The 16,733-nt window shown below is 39.8% G+C and overlaps 1 protein-coding gene across 1 annotated transcript in view; it reads left to right on the top strand.

Moving 5' to 3' along the window:
• Positions 1 to 16,733, top strand: part of MROH2B (maestro heat like repeat family member 2B) — an 82,288-nt gene that overhangs the window by 43,771 nt on the left and 21,784 nt on the right. Inside the window, exons 19-28 of the mRNA XM_012559104.2 lie at positions 646 to 762; positions 4,511 to 4,618; positions 5,343 to 5,495; positions 10,932 to 10,958; positions 11,727 to 11,846; positions 12,074 to 12,153; positions 15,013 to 15,148; positions 15,238 to 15,333; positions 15,607 to 15,696; positions 16,072 to 16,192. Coding sequence (XP_012414558.2) covers positions 646 to 762; positions 4,511 to 4,618; positions 5,343 to 5,495; positions 10,932 to 10,958; positions 11,727 to 11,846; positions 12,074 to 12,153; positions 15,013 to 15,148; positions 15,238 to 15,333; positions 15,607 to 15,696; positions 16,072 to 16,192 — 1,048 coding nt within the window. The remainder of the gene's footprint in view (positions 1 to 645; positions 763 to 4,510; positions 4,619 to 5,342; positions 5,496 to 10,931; positions 10,959 to 11,726; positions 11,847 to 12,073; positions 12,154 to 15,012; positions 15,149 to 15,237; positions 15,334 to 15,606; positions 15,697 to 16,071; positions 16,193 to 16,733) is intronic.

Raw genomic sequence — 16,733 nt, 5'->3', positions numbered from 1 at the left:
TTTGTTGTGGAGGGACGGCGTGGTGTTTCTGCCTAGAGCGCCATCTTGCCGGAAGTCCCCCCCTGACACTGTTTTGAGTCAGCACTACTGGTCAACTCACCCCATTCCTGGGAGAAAAATAATAGTAGATCTTACCAGGTGTTACTTTAAAAGCATAATAAGTGAAATCTCCTAAATTACAAGCTAAGTTAATATAGCTTAGAGGTTGAGATTATCTGATGACATCATCTGCAAAATAATCCTATTTTCATTGAGCATGTTTGTTCAAAAAGTGTTTTTTGAGCACGTATTAGCTACCAGGGACTGCACACTGGAAATAACGAATAAAACCCTCTGCTACTAAGAACTCATGGTCTGAGCATAGAGACAAACAAGAAAATAAAGATTACAATAATGAGAGATAGGTATTATAATGGCAGGGCACAAAGCATAGAGGGGTGCAGAAAACAGCACAGGTAGAGGACAGAGTCTGGGGGAAGCAAACACTTTTAAGAAGAGATAATTCTTCAGGCTTAAGAGCTGTTATTAATCAGTTATTAAGTCACCCCAATGTCTTTCCTTCAGATGACCACCCTAACTCTTTCCAGTTTTTGAACAGAGTCTTGCTTTCAAAGCTTTGACATCCACTTGTCTTTTGTTCTCCAGAAATTCCTTTGGAAAGCCTTGGGAATTACCTTAGCATACTGCCAAGATACAGGCTTTGTAAGCTCACAGCTTAGGGAGTTTCTAATTGCTCCCGATCCACTAGGGGATCAACGACAGGTAGGACCCCTTTCTCTTAATTTCCTCTTCCTATTATGATGATTAATCCCATCCACAACTCCCACAGGTCTTATGATAATGTTTTATTTTTCCACAATTATCCATGAATATATTCAGAATCAGTCAACAGAATTGTTTTGAAAAAAAAAATGAGGCATCCCTCTTTAAATGTCAGTACTTTATCATTTAACCACATTTGTGAAAATGTTGAAAAATTAATTTCAGTCTTTCTTGCTTAATAAGGGTATCTTTAATATATTTTGATTTTAGCTTTATAACTTAAAGTATCATCATGAACATCAAAATCATTGAATTTACAAGGTGACAGTGGCTTTATAGATCATTGGTTTTCAACCTAGAGAGAATATAAGCATAACCTGGAGAGTTTTCACAAAGCACCCTTGTCTTTTCCCAACCACAGCCTAGGCTAGAGAGCAATAAAAGGGAGTTTATTTTTTAAAAAAGGAAAAACTCCCCAGGATTTTTACCCTAATAAATACCACCTAGTATAAAAATAAGGAGCCCTGCTGGCGCCATAGTAAAGTGCTCAGCTGGAAACCCTGGTGGTGTAATGGTTAAGAGTTCAGCTGTTAACCAAAAGGTCAGTAGTTTGATTCTACCAGGGTTTCCTTCGAAACCCCATGAAACAGTTCTACTCTGTCCTGTAGAGTTGCTGTGAGTCAAAATCGACTCGACGGCAGTGGGTTTGGTTTCAATGGGTTTGGCTAACCAAAAGGTTGGCAGTTCGAACTCACCCAGCTGCTCCTCAGAAGAAAGACAGGGTGATTTGCTCCCGTAAAGATTACACCCTAGAAAACCCTATGGGGTAGCTTTACTCTGTCACATAGGGTCCCTTTGAGTTGATATTGACACGACGGTACCTAACAACAACAGCAAAAGTATAAAAATAAATCATTATAGTGTGTTGATATATATACTCTCTTCAGGAATTCTGAAATGTTTAGAGTTCTTTCTCCCACACTAAATGGCCGCAAATCACTAAAACTTTACTGAATTTTTGAAACTGCCTTTTTATTACTATTATTTCTCTTTTCCTTGTCAGATACTGAGCTGTCACTTATTGTTCTTGGCACTGTTTCTAACACCATTTTTTCCCATCTTAGTTGGTCATTTAAGTCTGCTATGGGCTAGGAAACAAAGTAAGTTTATAAGCACACAATAGACTCCCATTCAATGTCAGGGTTTCATAAACGTTCTCAAATTCATTTTTACTTTAATGGGCTGAAGGCTGGGGACCACGGTCTCAGGGGACATCTAGCTCAATTGGCCATAACATAGTTTATAAAGAAAATGTTCTACATCCAACTGTGGTGAGTAGCATCTGAGGTCTTAAAAGCTGCGAGCGCCCATCTAAGATACATCTACTGGTCCCATCCCAGCTAGAGTAAAGGGAATGAAGAAAACCAAAGACACAAGGGAAAGATTAGTCCAAAGGACTAATGGACCACAACTACCATAACCTCCACCAGACTGAGCCCAGAACAACTGGATGGTGCCCAGCTACCACCACTGACTGCTCTGACAAGGATCACAATAGAGGGTCCCGTGAAGAACAGGAGAAAAATGTAAAACAAAATTCATATTCAAAAACAATGAACAGGCTTGCTGGTCTGAGAGAGACTGGAGAAACCCCAAGAGTATGGCCCCTGGACACCCTTTTAACTCAGTACCCAAGTCACTCCCAAGATTCACTCTTCAGCCAAAGATTAGACAGGCCCATAGGGCAAACAATAACACACATGAGGAACATGCATCATAGTTCAATCATGTATATGAAACTTAATGGACACACCAGCCCAAAAGCAAAGCAGAGAAGGCAGGAAGGGACAGGAAAACTAGATGAATGGAAACAGGGAAACTGGGGTGGAGAAGGGAAGAATGCTGACACATCTCGGGGTTGGCAACCAATGCGACAAAACCATTTGTGTATTAATTGTTTAATGAGAAACTAATTAGTTCTATAAACTTTCACCTAAAGCACAATTTAAAAAAAAAAAAAAACTTTTTTTGCTTAATCTCAGTGAGGCTGAATTGGTTTTCAATCCCCTAAACATGACTTTTCCATTCATATAACTCCAGAGCTCTGAGTCTGAAGTCAGACTACTCAAAAAACCCCATTGCTGTCTAGCTGATTCCAACTCATAGCAACCCTGTAGGACAGAGAAGAACTGCCCCTTTGGGTTTCCAACAAGCAGCTGGTGGATTCGAACTGCCCACTTTTTTGGTTAGCAGCCATAGCACTCAACTACTATGCCACCAGGGAGTCAAACTAGCTGGATTCAAATCTTGGCTCCACAACATACTATCTATATTCCTCAGGTTCCTCTGAAGAAAAATAGGAAGAAATAGAACCCATCTGAAAGCTTACATTCATATACAGAGTTTAGTGAGCAGCTTCATGGGAGGAAAACAATTGAGATTTAGATTGTGACTTTGAGGAATAGAAGAGAGAAAACTGACTAAGGGAAAATAATGGACATCTATGCAAATCTGAAAGCCCAGTTGATGTTGAAACCATACACTTCTATTGCCACCAATTTTCTGAGCAGACCAGGTATAAGAATAAGTAATAGATGAGCTGGAGAATTAAGAGGTATCCAAGGCTTCGAATCAGTTCAAACTTGTTCAGTCATGACCAACAAAGCAAAACTGGAACAGACTCATATGTTTGCAATTTGGGTGCTCCAGAACAGTAACTAGAATGAGAAAAATACAAGTCAAAGGCCTGGAATGAGAGACTTGGAAGAGGCGTAGTGAGACCTTTTGTACTCTTCCCCTGTTTTCTAAGAGGGAAATTAGTTTTCTAGCAGGTTCAATGTGTTTAAGTTTTCCCGTTCCAGTTCACTCAAATTTTAAAAATTCAGGTCTGTTCCAGGGTCACTTCCACTGCCATGACTGAACCAGGAAGAATGAGCTCAAAGCCCTGGATGTATCCAGGGCTTACTTTACCAGACTGAAATGAGAGAAGGACATTGGGACATAGATCACAGTGTGGAAAGTTTGGGAGAAAAGCAAGAAGTCAGGCAGATGAGTTGGGAGAGAAAAAACAGAGCATTGTGGGATAAGAATACAAAGAGAATAAAAGACACAGAGGGCTTTATATAAGGGCTTTGTCCCGAAGCCCTGTGTAAGGAACACAGAGCTGTCACGTCACAAGCTTTCAAAGAATCATTCCAAGCATCCTCTGGTGATGGAGTGCCGGTGGGCTGGTATCTAAGAACTAAGAACAGTGCTAGTCAAGACCCTGAAGACAGTGGTATGGTCTCTGGGTTCTCGTGGTCACTCTGGCAGAGTTAAACACCAAATGAAATATAATAGGATTCACAAACAAGTTGCAACAAAGGTACTATGTGAAATCAGCCTAGGGCAAGAGAGGTGGGGTGAGGAGAACATGGGGAATATAATCTTAGAGTGTGGAACAAGAGCTACCAGTTTTCAAAAATTTAACCACTTAAGATGTAATAAAGTTTCAGCTGCAGAATGACCCTTTAAAGCACTTACCACGTTCGGTCATACTATATATTTACATGTTTACTGAATTTACGTGTTTACATAATGACATTTCACTGTCACTGTACAATCCAGAAGGACAGAGATTATGGTGTGTTCTGTTCACTACTATATCCCCAGCGCCCAGAATAGTGCCTGGTGCATAACTGATGCTCAATAAGTATTTGTTGAATGACTGAACGGTTAACACAAAATCCCATGCCTTTTCTGATTTTAGGGAATAACATCTATTTTAGGATACTGTGCTGAGAACCACTTGGATATTGTGTTAAAAGTCCTTAAAACATTCCAAGATCGAGAAAAGTTTTTCGTGAATCGATGTAAGGTAAGGGCAAATTATACTGATTCCATCAGTGACTGTCCCTTCTTCATGTTATACTGACTCCTGCTTTCAGGGCCTTATTCCAAGTCAGAACTGCCCAAGCCCAAGCCCCGCAGAATGACCAGATATGTAAAAAGTCTCCTCCATTTTCTCTGTCACTAATGCTGAGACCCTGGGTAGTGCAAAAAATTAACATGCTCAGCTGATAACCAAAAGGTTGGAGGTGCAAGTCCACCCAGACGCTCCTTGAAAGAAAGGCTTGGTGATCTAATTCTGAAAAATCAGCCATTGAAAACCCTATGGAGCACAGTTCTACTCTGGCACACATGGAGTCACCATGAGTTGGAATCGACTCCATGGCAACTGACTTTTTGGTTTAATCTGATCTGCAAGTTCATAGTGAGCTCTGAGTGTGCCTAGGCTGGTCCCTCTATCAACTCCTCAAGTCTCTTGGACAGCCTCTGCTTGCCCTGGAGGAGATGGATTTGAGCAATAAAAATTAGCGTAAGTCTTCTCTTAGTTACCCCTCTTAAAGCCTGGTAGGTCCATGGTACAGTCCTGGGTCTTTAATCTGGAAAGGGAAGAGTACATAAATTTTGAACTCATTTTAATCATCCCAGTCTGGTTCGTTAAGCTCTGTAGTTTTCTCTAGAATTAGGAAAAGAAACATGAAAGAAAAGGAAACTACTTCGCTCACATTTTACATATCTCCTCTTCCTGATTTCAGGGCCTTTTCTCTGGGAAAAAGAACTTGTCCAAGACTGACATCATGGTTATCTACGGAGCCGTGGCCCTCCATGCTCCCAAAGAGCAACTTCTCACCAGGATAGATCAAGACATTGTGTCCCAAGTCCTGCTTCTTTACAACCAATGCTGTCAGGTAATGACCACCACAGGCTGCATCGATTTCCAGGCTGGGGGTCCCAAATCTTGGAGGGGCTCTGCTTTGGGAAATCTTCAGGGTCAAAGGATTCTGCCCAGACCGAAGAATACGGGCCAAAGGAAACATAGGACCTGACACGTTTGGGGATGAAAACATATGGGAGCAGAAAAAGTTATTATACAAGAGGAACAGATCATTTGTTTCTTTCCTAAGGCCTTGGGTAAGTTATGTCCTACCATTGTCCTCCCAGTTTATGTCCTACCCTAGATGCCTTCACGAATAAATTGAGTCCATAGTGATCTCATCCTTGTTTGAACTTAAAACGATTACTCCGTACTACTTTTGGTCAGCTGGCTTATAACCCGTTGCTGTCAAGTCAGTTCTGACTCATGGTGACCCCATGTGTGTTACAGTAGAACTGTGCTCCATAGAGTTTTCAATGGCTGATTTTTCAGAAGTAGATAGCCATGCCTTTCTTCTGAGGTGGCTCTGGGTGGATTTGAACTTCTAGCCCTTCAGTGAGCAGTAGAGTCCTATACCATTTGCACCACCCAGGAACTCCAGCCAATACAGGGTGGACTGAGTAGATTGATTCAGTTTTATTTTATAACTTCCTTGTAATCATGCTCCACTGCTAACCAAAAGACTGGTGGTTCAAGTCTACCCAGAGGCACCTCAGAAGAAAGGCATGGATATTTACTTCCAAAACATTAGCCATTGAAACCCCTATGGAGCACAAGCCTACTCTGACATACATAAGGTTGCCATGAGGCAGTGTCAACTCAACAGCAAATGATTAACTGGATTTAATATTTTCTGAAGTGTTTCTTAATGATAATTGTTTAACCCTTCATATGATAATACTTACAAACCACTTAAAATAGTGCTTTACAATAGTAGGTGCCATTTATGTATTTTTAAGTGAATAAGATTGAATTAATCTACTTAATGCACCCTGTGTCAGCCTATGCTCTTCTACCATATTCATTCCAGCCACGCCGAACCTCCTTGACACTCTTCAAACATATCAAGAATGTCCCTGCCTCAGAGCCACCAAACAAAGTTGGAATTCTTTTGATCAATTCTGTCCCCAACGGCACTTTCTATACAACTTTAACAAAGAGCCTGAAGTTGTTGTTGTTAGGTACCATCGAGTCGGTTCCGACTCATAGTGACCTCATGCACAACAGAACAAAACACTGCCAGCTCCTGTGCCATCTTCACAATCACTGTTATGCTTGAGCCCATTGTTGCAGCCCCTGTGTCAATGCATCTCGTCAAGGGTATTCTTCTCTTTTCAATGACCCTCTGCTTTACCAAGCATGATGTCCTTCTCCAGGAACTGGTCCCTCCAGATAACATACCTGAAGTACATGAGACAAGATCTCGCCATCCTCACTTCTAAGCAACATTCTGTCTGTACTTCTCCCGAGACAGATTTGTTCTTTCTTCTGGCAGTCCGTGGTATATTCAATATTCTTTGCCAACACCATAATTCAAAGGTGTCAGTTCTTCTTGAGTCTTCATTATTCGTTGTCCAGCTTTCACATGCGTATGAGGTGATTGAAAATACCACAGCTTGGGTCAGGCACACTTTAGTCCTCAAAGTGAAGTCTTTGATTTTTAACACTTTAAAGAAATCTTTTGCAGCAGATTTGTCCAACGACATATGTTGTTTGAGTTCGTGATTGCTGCTTCCATGGGCATTGATTGTGGATACAAGTAAAATGAAATCCTTGACAACTGCAGTATTTTCTCTGCTTATCATGATGTTGCTTATGGGTCCAGATGTAAGGATTTTTGTTTTCTTTATGTTGAAGTGTAATCCATACTGAAGGCTGCGGTCTTTGATCTTCATCAGTAAGTGTTTCAAGTCCTCTTCACTTTCAGCAAGCAAGGTTGTGCCATCTGCATAAGGCAGGTGTTAATGAGTCTTCCTCCAATCCTGATGCCACCTTCTTCTTCATATAGTCCAGCTTCTTGGATTATTTGCTCAGCATACAGATTGAATAGGTATGGTGAAAGGATACAACCCTGACACACACCTTTTCTGACTTTAAAACACACAGTATCCCTTATTCTGTTCAAATGACTGCCTCTTGGTCTATGTACAGGTTCCTCATGAGCACAATTAAGAGTTCTGGAATTCCCATTCTTCACAGTGTTATCCATAGTTTGTTATGATCCACACAGTCGAAAGCCTTTGCATAGTCAATAAAACACAGGTAAATATCTTTCTGGTATTCTTTGCTTTCAGCCGGGATCCATCTGTCATAAGCAATGATATCCTTTGTTCCACCTCCTCTTCTGAATCCAGCTAGAATTTCTGGCAGTTACCTGTCAAAGTACTGCTGCAATCGCTTTTGAATGATCTTCAGCAAAATTTTATTTAGGTGTGATAGTAATGATATTGTTCAATAATTTCTGCATTCTGTTTCATCACCTTTCTTTGGAATGAGCACAAATATGGATCTCTTCCAGTCGGTTGGCCAGGAAGCTGTCTTCCAAATTCCTTGACATAAAGAAGTGAGCACCTCCAGCGCTGCATTCATTTCTTGAAACATCTCAATTGGTATTCTATCAGTTCCTAAAGCCTTGTTTCTCTCCATTCCCTTCAGCATAACTCAGACTTCTTCCTTCAGTGCCATAGGTTCTTGATCTTATGCTACCTCCTGAAATGGCTGAACGTCAACAAATTCTTTTTGGTATAGTGACTCTGTGTATTCCTTCCATCTTCTTTTGATGCTTCCTGCATCATTCAATATTCTGCCCACTGAATCCTTCAAAATTGCAGTTTGAGGCTTGAATTTTTTCTTCAGTACTTTCAGCTTGAGAAATGCTGAGCATGTTCTTCCCTTTTGGTTTTCTAACTTCAGGACTTTGCACATTTCATTATAATACTTTACTTTGTCTTCTCAAGCTGCCCTTTGAAATCTTCTGTTCGGCTCTTTTACTTCATCATTTCTTCCATTCGCTTTAGCTACTAGATGTTCAAGAGCAAGCTTCAAAGTCTTTTCTGACATCCATTTTGGTCTTTTTTTTCTTTCTTGTCTTTTTAATGACCTTTTGCTTTCTTCGTGTATGATGTCCTTGATGTCATTCCACAACTCGTCTGGTCTTCAGTCATTAGTGTTCAATCCATCAAATCTATTCTTGAGATAGTCTCTAAATACAGGTGGGATATACTAAGGCCATATTTGTTAATGTACAGACCTGTATTTGTATATTGGTTATATGCAGACCTACAGAGTCAGCATCACGGGGAAGCTCTATTTGAAACAATCCCTAGGTGATTGATTCAGAAAAATTGCTGAATTGATAGTATGTATAAGGCTCTGTGTGGTTTGCATGTTGCTGTGATGCTGGAAGCTATGCCACTGGTATTAAAGATGTATCCATGATTCTCACCCATAGCCAGTTTTGGGGAGTTCTTGTTGATTATGTGCAAGTCTACTTCTCCCATCATTTTATCAGCATCTTGATGTTGGAGAGTATACCTTATAGTTCCATATCTCTGGTGTTTGATGTTTGATAAATAGGTGCTCTTGACACTCACTCATGCGTGTTTGTGATAAGAAAAGAATCATAGGGAGCTTACAAAATTGTAGATAGACATAAATTCTGGTGGAAGATGGAGGACAGTGATCCTCACACCTTAGTTGCATCAGAATTACCTGGCGAGCATGTTAAAAATAGAAACACTGACTGAATCACAATCTTCAGGAATGAGTCACAGACTCTGTATTTTTAACATGCTCCTCAGGAAGTAATATGATGCACCCAGAATTTAATAATCAATAATGAGAATTGAAAACATAATAAAAGATTTTTGATGATAAATTAACTTTTAGCCAATCATTGAGGAAAACACTGACAAAAATAAAAGAGGAAAGGAGGTCAAGATGATTAAGATGATGGTAACAGTACATTTTCAGGGTACAGTCAATTCTGCTGTAACACAGCATATGCATTCCTAAAAAAGCACTGTGCTATGTCAGAGTTCACAGTAAAAACCACAGGAATTACGGGGAAAATGGATTAGAGGCACAACACTCAAAAACATTGTTAAGTGGCATGTTAAAAAAAGAAATTAGGAACATAATAAAAATTTTAAAAACCAGTAGCACAGTTTTACACATGGTAAATAGTTTAGAAATACATATTCTATTTTTAAAAATGGCCCTCTACCTTAAAAACACACACACACACCTGAACTTTGCTTGTGAAAGTGGGTGTTAGAAGGGTTACAGCTTGTGAATTACTGTAAAATGGTGGAAGGATTGTTATCTGAAGTCTGATGGATGCAGATAGTCATAATGCTGGATATGGATGGGTGTGGCTGATAACACACAGCAAACTGAGATCGTTGGTAGATGTTTAAGATGCGTGTGTGTGCATTTTGAGTACTGGTAGTCCCTGGCTTACCACAGGGTTCCATTCTGACGACTGTCATAAGTCAATTCTGATGTACATCAAATACCTCTCTTTTTTTAGTTTTCATTATTATTACCTTTTCTTATCAGTGTCTTTATAAATCTAATCTTTTATTTGTCTTTGGGGGTTGGAAACATTACATATAAACATCAGCAAATGACACCCTGCAACAGTGTATATAGTACATATTACTAACGATAAGACATACCAGAAAAAAAAAGTCATTAGTGCATTTCGTTGTAACTTGAATACGTCATAAGCTGTAAGTCGGACACTACCTGTAGTCCTATGCAGCTATTCCTATGTCCAAGTCCTACGTGGCACAAAGTAAACAGTTAAGCATTCAGCTACTAACTGTCTGGCGATCTACTTCCCAAAGATCACAGCCATTGAAAATCTTGTGGAGCATAGTTCTACTCTGAAACACATGGGGTCTCCATGAGTCAAAATCAACTCCAAGGCAACCAGTTTGGGTTTTTTGCGTTTATTCCTATGTTGCTGAGTTCAACTTAGTGTAGCTTTCAGTATTCACCTAATGTTTCTCACAGATAAAATCACATATAAGCACATTCAAAATTCACATTATGTTCAGTTGTTCCCTGACATATCAATCACTTTAGAACAAATTTGCATTTTCAACACAAGTGTTGTAGCAGAATTGACTGTACTTTCAGTTCCTGAGTCATCTGCCCTCTTACTTTTCCTTTTGTGGCTTTTTACTGCTCTTCTCTCCCCAAGGGCCTTTACCATTTTCCTTAACTTTAAATGGAGTGTGAAGCCGGGAAAACCAAAGGCTTGAAGTCTTTATCCTGCCTTGGGTAGCTTACTTACCACTCACTTGGGAAAAAGAATCTGCCAATGTCTAAGGTCTCATTTAATAAATGGAAGGAAGTGAGTAGGTCCCCTGGCAAGACTGTGTCTTGCTTCACCTTGTCCTTCACGCTGATAGGTGGATGCCTGTCTCTGGCTCACTATCTGCTTTTGTCTTTGATTTTTCAGGTTCTGGGCATGTCCGTGATGAATAAGGTATGAATAAGGATCAATAAGATGAGAGACATAGATATAGGTGATAACAGATATAGACATAGATATATTATCATGTCATATATACATATATGTGTGTGTAATACTTATATAAATCATGCTCCCTTGAAGTGCAGTAAGCATAGCATGTCCTCTTGATTTGATTCCAGATCAAAAATCCTAGTATTTACTAACTAATCCAGTTCTGAAGTCAAGACTCCTGAGCCTAATCTAGGATAAAACAAGGAGTTTTATTCTAGTTCTAGGTGTTTTGGAGGCTAAACTATAGTGTTTTTTCAAACTCTGGGTTCTGACCCACTAGTTAGTCATAAAATCAATTCAATAGCTAACAACCAGCAAATGCTTTTGTAATGAAATAAAATTAAAAAGAACGTAGAAAAGTACAACACATATAGCATTGATAAGTGTTAAAAAAAAAAAAAAGATTTATTTCAGTTACATATTATATAATGTATTCACGTAGGTGCTAGGTAGAATTATAACCTGTATCTCGTACTGTGGTTTATGGTCAAAAAAGTTTGAAAGTCATTACTCTAAAGAAACCTCAGTCTGTGGTGAGTGATAAGGGAAGAGATTGACCTTTGTTTTTCAACTCCCCTGCAATTTCGGTGCTAGGCTAGAAGTGGAGATGCCAGGGGGAACAAAGATTCTTGCTCCTGTCTGGGCACACATTTCAACCCCAGGCTGAATGTTTAGAGAGTTGGTGTAGTACCTAAGACCTCGCTTTCACTAGGAATCCTTTTGCTTTAGGACATGGACCTGCAAATGAGTTTCACAAGGAGCATCACGGAGATCGGCATTGCTGTCCAAGATGCTCAGGAGCAGGGTTTCAGGTTCTCCTACAAGGAAGTGCTGCTCGGTTACATGCTGGTGAGTGTGCCGGGAAAGCATCGGGAAGGCCCTGGAGAATCCCATTAACCAAGAGTACCGGGATGTCTTTTTAAAAATGGGCAAAACCCACCAGCCCTAAACAACACAGATTTCTGCCGTATTTCTGACCCAAGGCACCCAAGGGTCTAATGAGGTGGCAGAGGCATTTGGGAAGGTTGAAGGCCCCAATCCTTTTGAACTGTTTCACCTCCTTGTTTGTGTTGCAGGACTTCATTAGGGACGAGCCCCTGGATTCGTTAGCTACCCCTGTTCGGTGGAAAGCCTTAATTGCCATCAGGTACCTCAGGTAGAGAATTTTTTGTTTTTCTCATTGAAAAGATGTTTCCCACGCCTACCTCCTCTCCTTATCTACCAACGCAGACCCCAGTGCACCCTCCCCAAAATGGACATGGCTCATCAATGGGCTTGAAATAAGGGCTTTTTCTCCTTTTAAAGAGTGAAGAGCTGGAGGAGAGGCTGGTCATTTGGTAATTGACAGGGACTAAAGAGTTGCTTGGAGGGATCAGATATGAAGATACATGAAGATTGAAATTTCTGTGCAAAGAAACATTTTTCTTCCTAGATCTTGGCCTCTGGGCAAATTTTAATGTTCTTGTTCAAAATTTATGATACCGCTAATCACATTCTAGTTGGTTAGCAGCAACAAACTTGAAGAAGAAAATACTTTTTAGGCAAACTTTTAAAATAATATTTTTCTTGCAGTAAAAGAAATATGAAAAAACAAACACTCTTTAAAAAGACAGAGAAAGAATGAAGAGTTCACTGTTAAGATTTGGAAAGTACAGAAAATTTCTTAAAATGATGGAAATCACTCTCCTATTGTCAATATTTTGGCATATTTCCTTTAATTCTTTTTCTAGCCATTCATTTTTATCACAGAGTTGAGATCCTGTTCTGCATATGATTTTTCATCCTGCTTCTTCTCACTTCATCTTACATATTCCCACACTATTACCAATTCTTCACAAAGATCATTTTTAATAACTTCCTAATAGCCTATTGTATGAAATATGCCTTATCTTACTACTATGGCTACATTTAATGTGTTGCTTATTTTTATAAAAAAAATATATAAATAATCCCTTGTTGAACACTTTTATGTAAAAGTATTCTCTGAACTTTAAGTATAATAGTTGATAATTTGGTTCAATAAATATTCCTGAGTGCCATTTCATGCATCATTGAGCTGGGTTCTACAAGGACAGTGATGAACGAAGTATGGCCCTGCCCTAAAAGAGTTTTAACCTACTGGGGAAAATAGATATAAAACACATCCTCGTAATTTCTCTAAAACATGATAAGAGGCAAAATATGGGAAATCACAGGTTGCCATGTTAGCAAAGATGAGAGAGGGTTGAGGAAAGCTCAAATATATAAATCTTGAGGATGAATTAGGAGCTAACCAGGCTCTAAAGTAGTGCTATCATTCAGAAATATAATGCTAGTCACATAAGTCATTTGAAATTTTCTAGTAGCCACATTTAAAAAAGTAAAAAGAAAACAGGTTAATGTTAACAATATATTTTAGTTAATGCAATATATCCAATATATTATAATTTAAACAAGTATTCAATATAAAAAGTTAATGAGATTATTTACATTACTTTTTACACTAAATCATCAAAATCCAATGTGTATTTTATACTACCAAAAAACCAAACCAAACCCATTGCCGTTGAGTTGATTCCAACTCATAACGACTCTATAGGACAGAGTAGAACTGCCCCATGGGGTTTCTAAGGAGCAGCTGGTGGATTTGAAGTGCCGATCTTTGGTTAGCAGCCAAGCTCATAACCACTGTGCCACCAGGGCTCTAGCTTATACTATCAAAAAAAAAAAACCAACCAAACCCTTTGCTGTCAAGTTGTTTCTGACACTATAGGACAGAGTAGAACTGCCCCACAGGGTTTCTAAGGAGCACCTGGTGGATTTGAACTGCCAACCTTTTGGTTAGCAGCTGTAGCTCTTAACCACTATGCCACCAGGGTTTCCATATTTTATACCACAGCACATCTTAATTCATGCTAGCTACAATTCAGGGGTTCAATAGCCACATGTTGCTAGTAGCTACCAGCATTTGGGCAGGGCAGCTCTAGAAATTACAAACTAATCTGTAGTGACAGAAAGTAGATCAGTGGTTGCCTGGGGCAGGAGTGGAGGAAGAGATGAACTGCAAAGGGGCATAAAAAAACTGAGTGATAGAAATGTTTTGTACTGAGTGTAGTGGTGAATTCATGGATGCATACATCTTTCAAAACTCATTAAATTGTACACTTTAGATTGATTAAATTATGTTGTACATAAATTATACTTCAATAAGTTGATTTTTTAAGAAAAATCAGCCATACAATAAAGATGAGAAGACTGTTCAGTATATGTCAATTCATTCAACACTCTCAACAGAGCTTTCCCAATTGGTACTAACTTCTACTCTTCTGTACGAGGACCTCTTTCACCCCGCCCCTACGCTATCATCCTTCTTACTTTCTTTGACAATTTGGTAACTGACTCGTGGTATCTTATTGTCTTAATTTACATTTAATAACAAATGAAGTTTTTCATATTTATTGAACATTTTCATTTTCTCAACTTACGTCCAGGTGTGTTCATATCTTCATGATGTCTGTAGTAAATGTCAAGAAAGAAAGAGAAAAACAAAAGGAGGGAGGTAGGGAGGGAGGGAGGGAGGAAGGAAGAAAGATTCAAGCATCACTCATTCAGGTCTGTATTCATAAGAGCCTATAGTATCAGAGACATGCAAAATCAATAAAACTTACTGCCCCAAACTTCGAATCTAACTGGGGAGATCTCTCTCTCGCACACACACACACATTCTGAAGAAAATGGGTAGATTAATATTATCACAGACCATATAATAAAGTGTAAGTAATACAAAATGAGTGATGATTTGTATATAACTCTAATAAATAAGACCTGAGGTATATTGACTACACCCACCAATGCAATTTGATCCTATGTCCCCAGTTTTTCCCTATTCATGTTACACCACCACCCCTCAACATCTGAACATCCCAGAAAATGTATCTGACTCCTTCAGAATTGATTGGCAGTTGCTGGGCTCTCTACTCGACTATGTTTCGTGTGTCATCATAACATCTGCTCCTCCACATGGTTCTCGTTTCAGTAAACTGAAACCTCAGCTCTCACTAAAAGACAATCTCCATATTCTTGAAGAGAATATTCGGAGGCTGCTGCCCCTACCACCTCTGGAAAAACTCAAAAATGAGGGCCAGACTGACAAGGACAAGGAGCACATTAAAGTAGGTGGGAGTGAACAACACCAAAGACTGCAGTGGGACTTGACTCTCTCACTGAAATTTGAGCCTCATACACTCACGTTTGCTTTCAGTTTCTCTATGAACGATCCATAGATTCTCTGGGCAAGCTTCTGAAGACCATGATATGGGATAATGTGCCTGCAGAGGAATGCCAAGAAATGTTTAATGTGAGAAGGGCCACCCCTCAAATGGGTTCCCATATCCCCTCCTCCATCCTCCAACATGCCCCCCAAACTTGACCTTGTCCTCTTCCCAGGAAAAAGTCCAGCTTGACCCACTTAACCCATCATAGAGGGCCAGTCCAGTCAAACATTGTTTGTGGGGCAGTGAGCATCCTGTAAAGAAGAGGCAGAGAAAGTGTGAGAGTGAGAGAGAGAGAGAATGAGAATGAAAGAATATAAACAATATCAAAGAAAGGGTGTTTATTCTTTGACCAACAGCTTCTCCGAATGTGGCTTGTTTCACAAAAAGAGTGGGAAAGAGAAAGAGCCTTTCAGATCACTGCAAAGGTGCTGACAAATGATGTTGAGGTAAGTAACCCCCTAGAATAAGGTGATTCCATTGCTGGGATCTGATTCTTGGAGGCCTCTGGAAAGTCCAAAATCCTTCTTCAAGACAGACCTCCAGTCCTGAAGGGAGTGCTTTCCAGAGAACCCCTGAGAGGTATCCCCTGAATTGAGGGGGCACACACACCAGCATTAAGCCATTTGGTTATCTTTGTTGTCTGCTTGCTTACTTTTCCATTGCCCTGAAGGAGTCAGGACTTTTTAGAGGAAAGTTCAAGATTTCTTTTCATTCTAAGAACCTGCAAAAAGAAAATAAGGGGCTTAATATCTGGTGTTGAGAATATCCTGGGATAGCATCAAACCACCACCTCACATTAGGGTGACTACTTTGTCCTGCAGGCTCCAGAGAACTTTAAAATCGGCTCTCTCCTTGGGCTCCTGGCTCCACACTCCTGTGACACCCTGCCCACCATCCGCCAGGCAGCTGCTAGCTCAGCGATTGGTCTGTTCTGCATAAAAGGTGAAAGATGGAAAACCCAGAAACAAATAGACCTTGTTTTTGTTTTTTGTTCTCAGTTTATTTTGTGCATCTATATGTCTTTCTCTTTCCTCTGCCCTTACTATCTCCCTCTCCCTCTCCCTCTCGCTCTCTCTCTTCTCCCCAGTTCAGCAATTTCTGAGCTCTAATACTCTAGTATGTCATGAGTCCCGGGATGGTGCAAACGGTTAAGAACTCAAATACTAGCCAAAACGTTGGTAGTTCGAACCCACCCAGAGGAGCCTCGGAAGAAAAGCCTGACAATCTGCTTTTGAAAGGTCACAGCTTTGAAAACCCTATGGAGCAGTTCTACTCTGCACACATGGGGTCACCATGAGTTAGAATTGACTCCATGGCAACTACTAACAACAGTTATAATAGTTATGTCACTGAATTTGTCTCTCTTGAGTCTAAATCACTTTTTTCCTCAGTGGCTTTATTTTTCTTTTTTGTTTGTTTGTTTTGTTTTTATTTATCTTTTTTTAATAAAAATAATCATACTGAAGCATTGTAAAGATCCATT

The sequence above is a fragment of the Trichechus manatus genome, unplaced genomic scaffold, assembly GCF_000243295.1.
Source record: "Trichechus manatus latirostris isolate Lorelei unplaced genomic scaffold, TriManLat1.0 scaffold00212, whole genome shotgun sequence".
Lineage (NCBI taxonomy): Eukaryota > Metazoa > Chordata > Mammalia > Sirenia > Trichechidae > Trichechus > Trichechus manatus.
The sequence above is the reverse complement of the archived record's forward strand: the minus strand, read 5'-3'. Positions and strand labels throughout refer to the sequence as shown.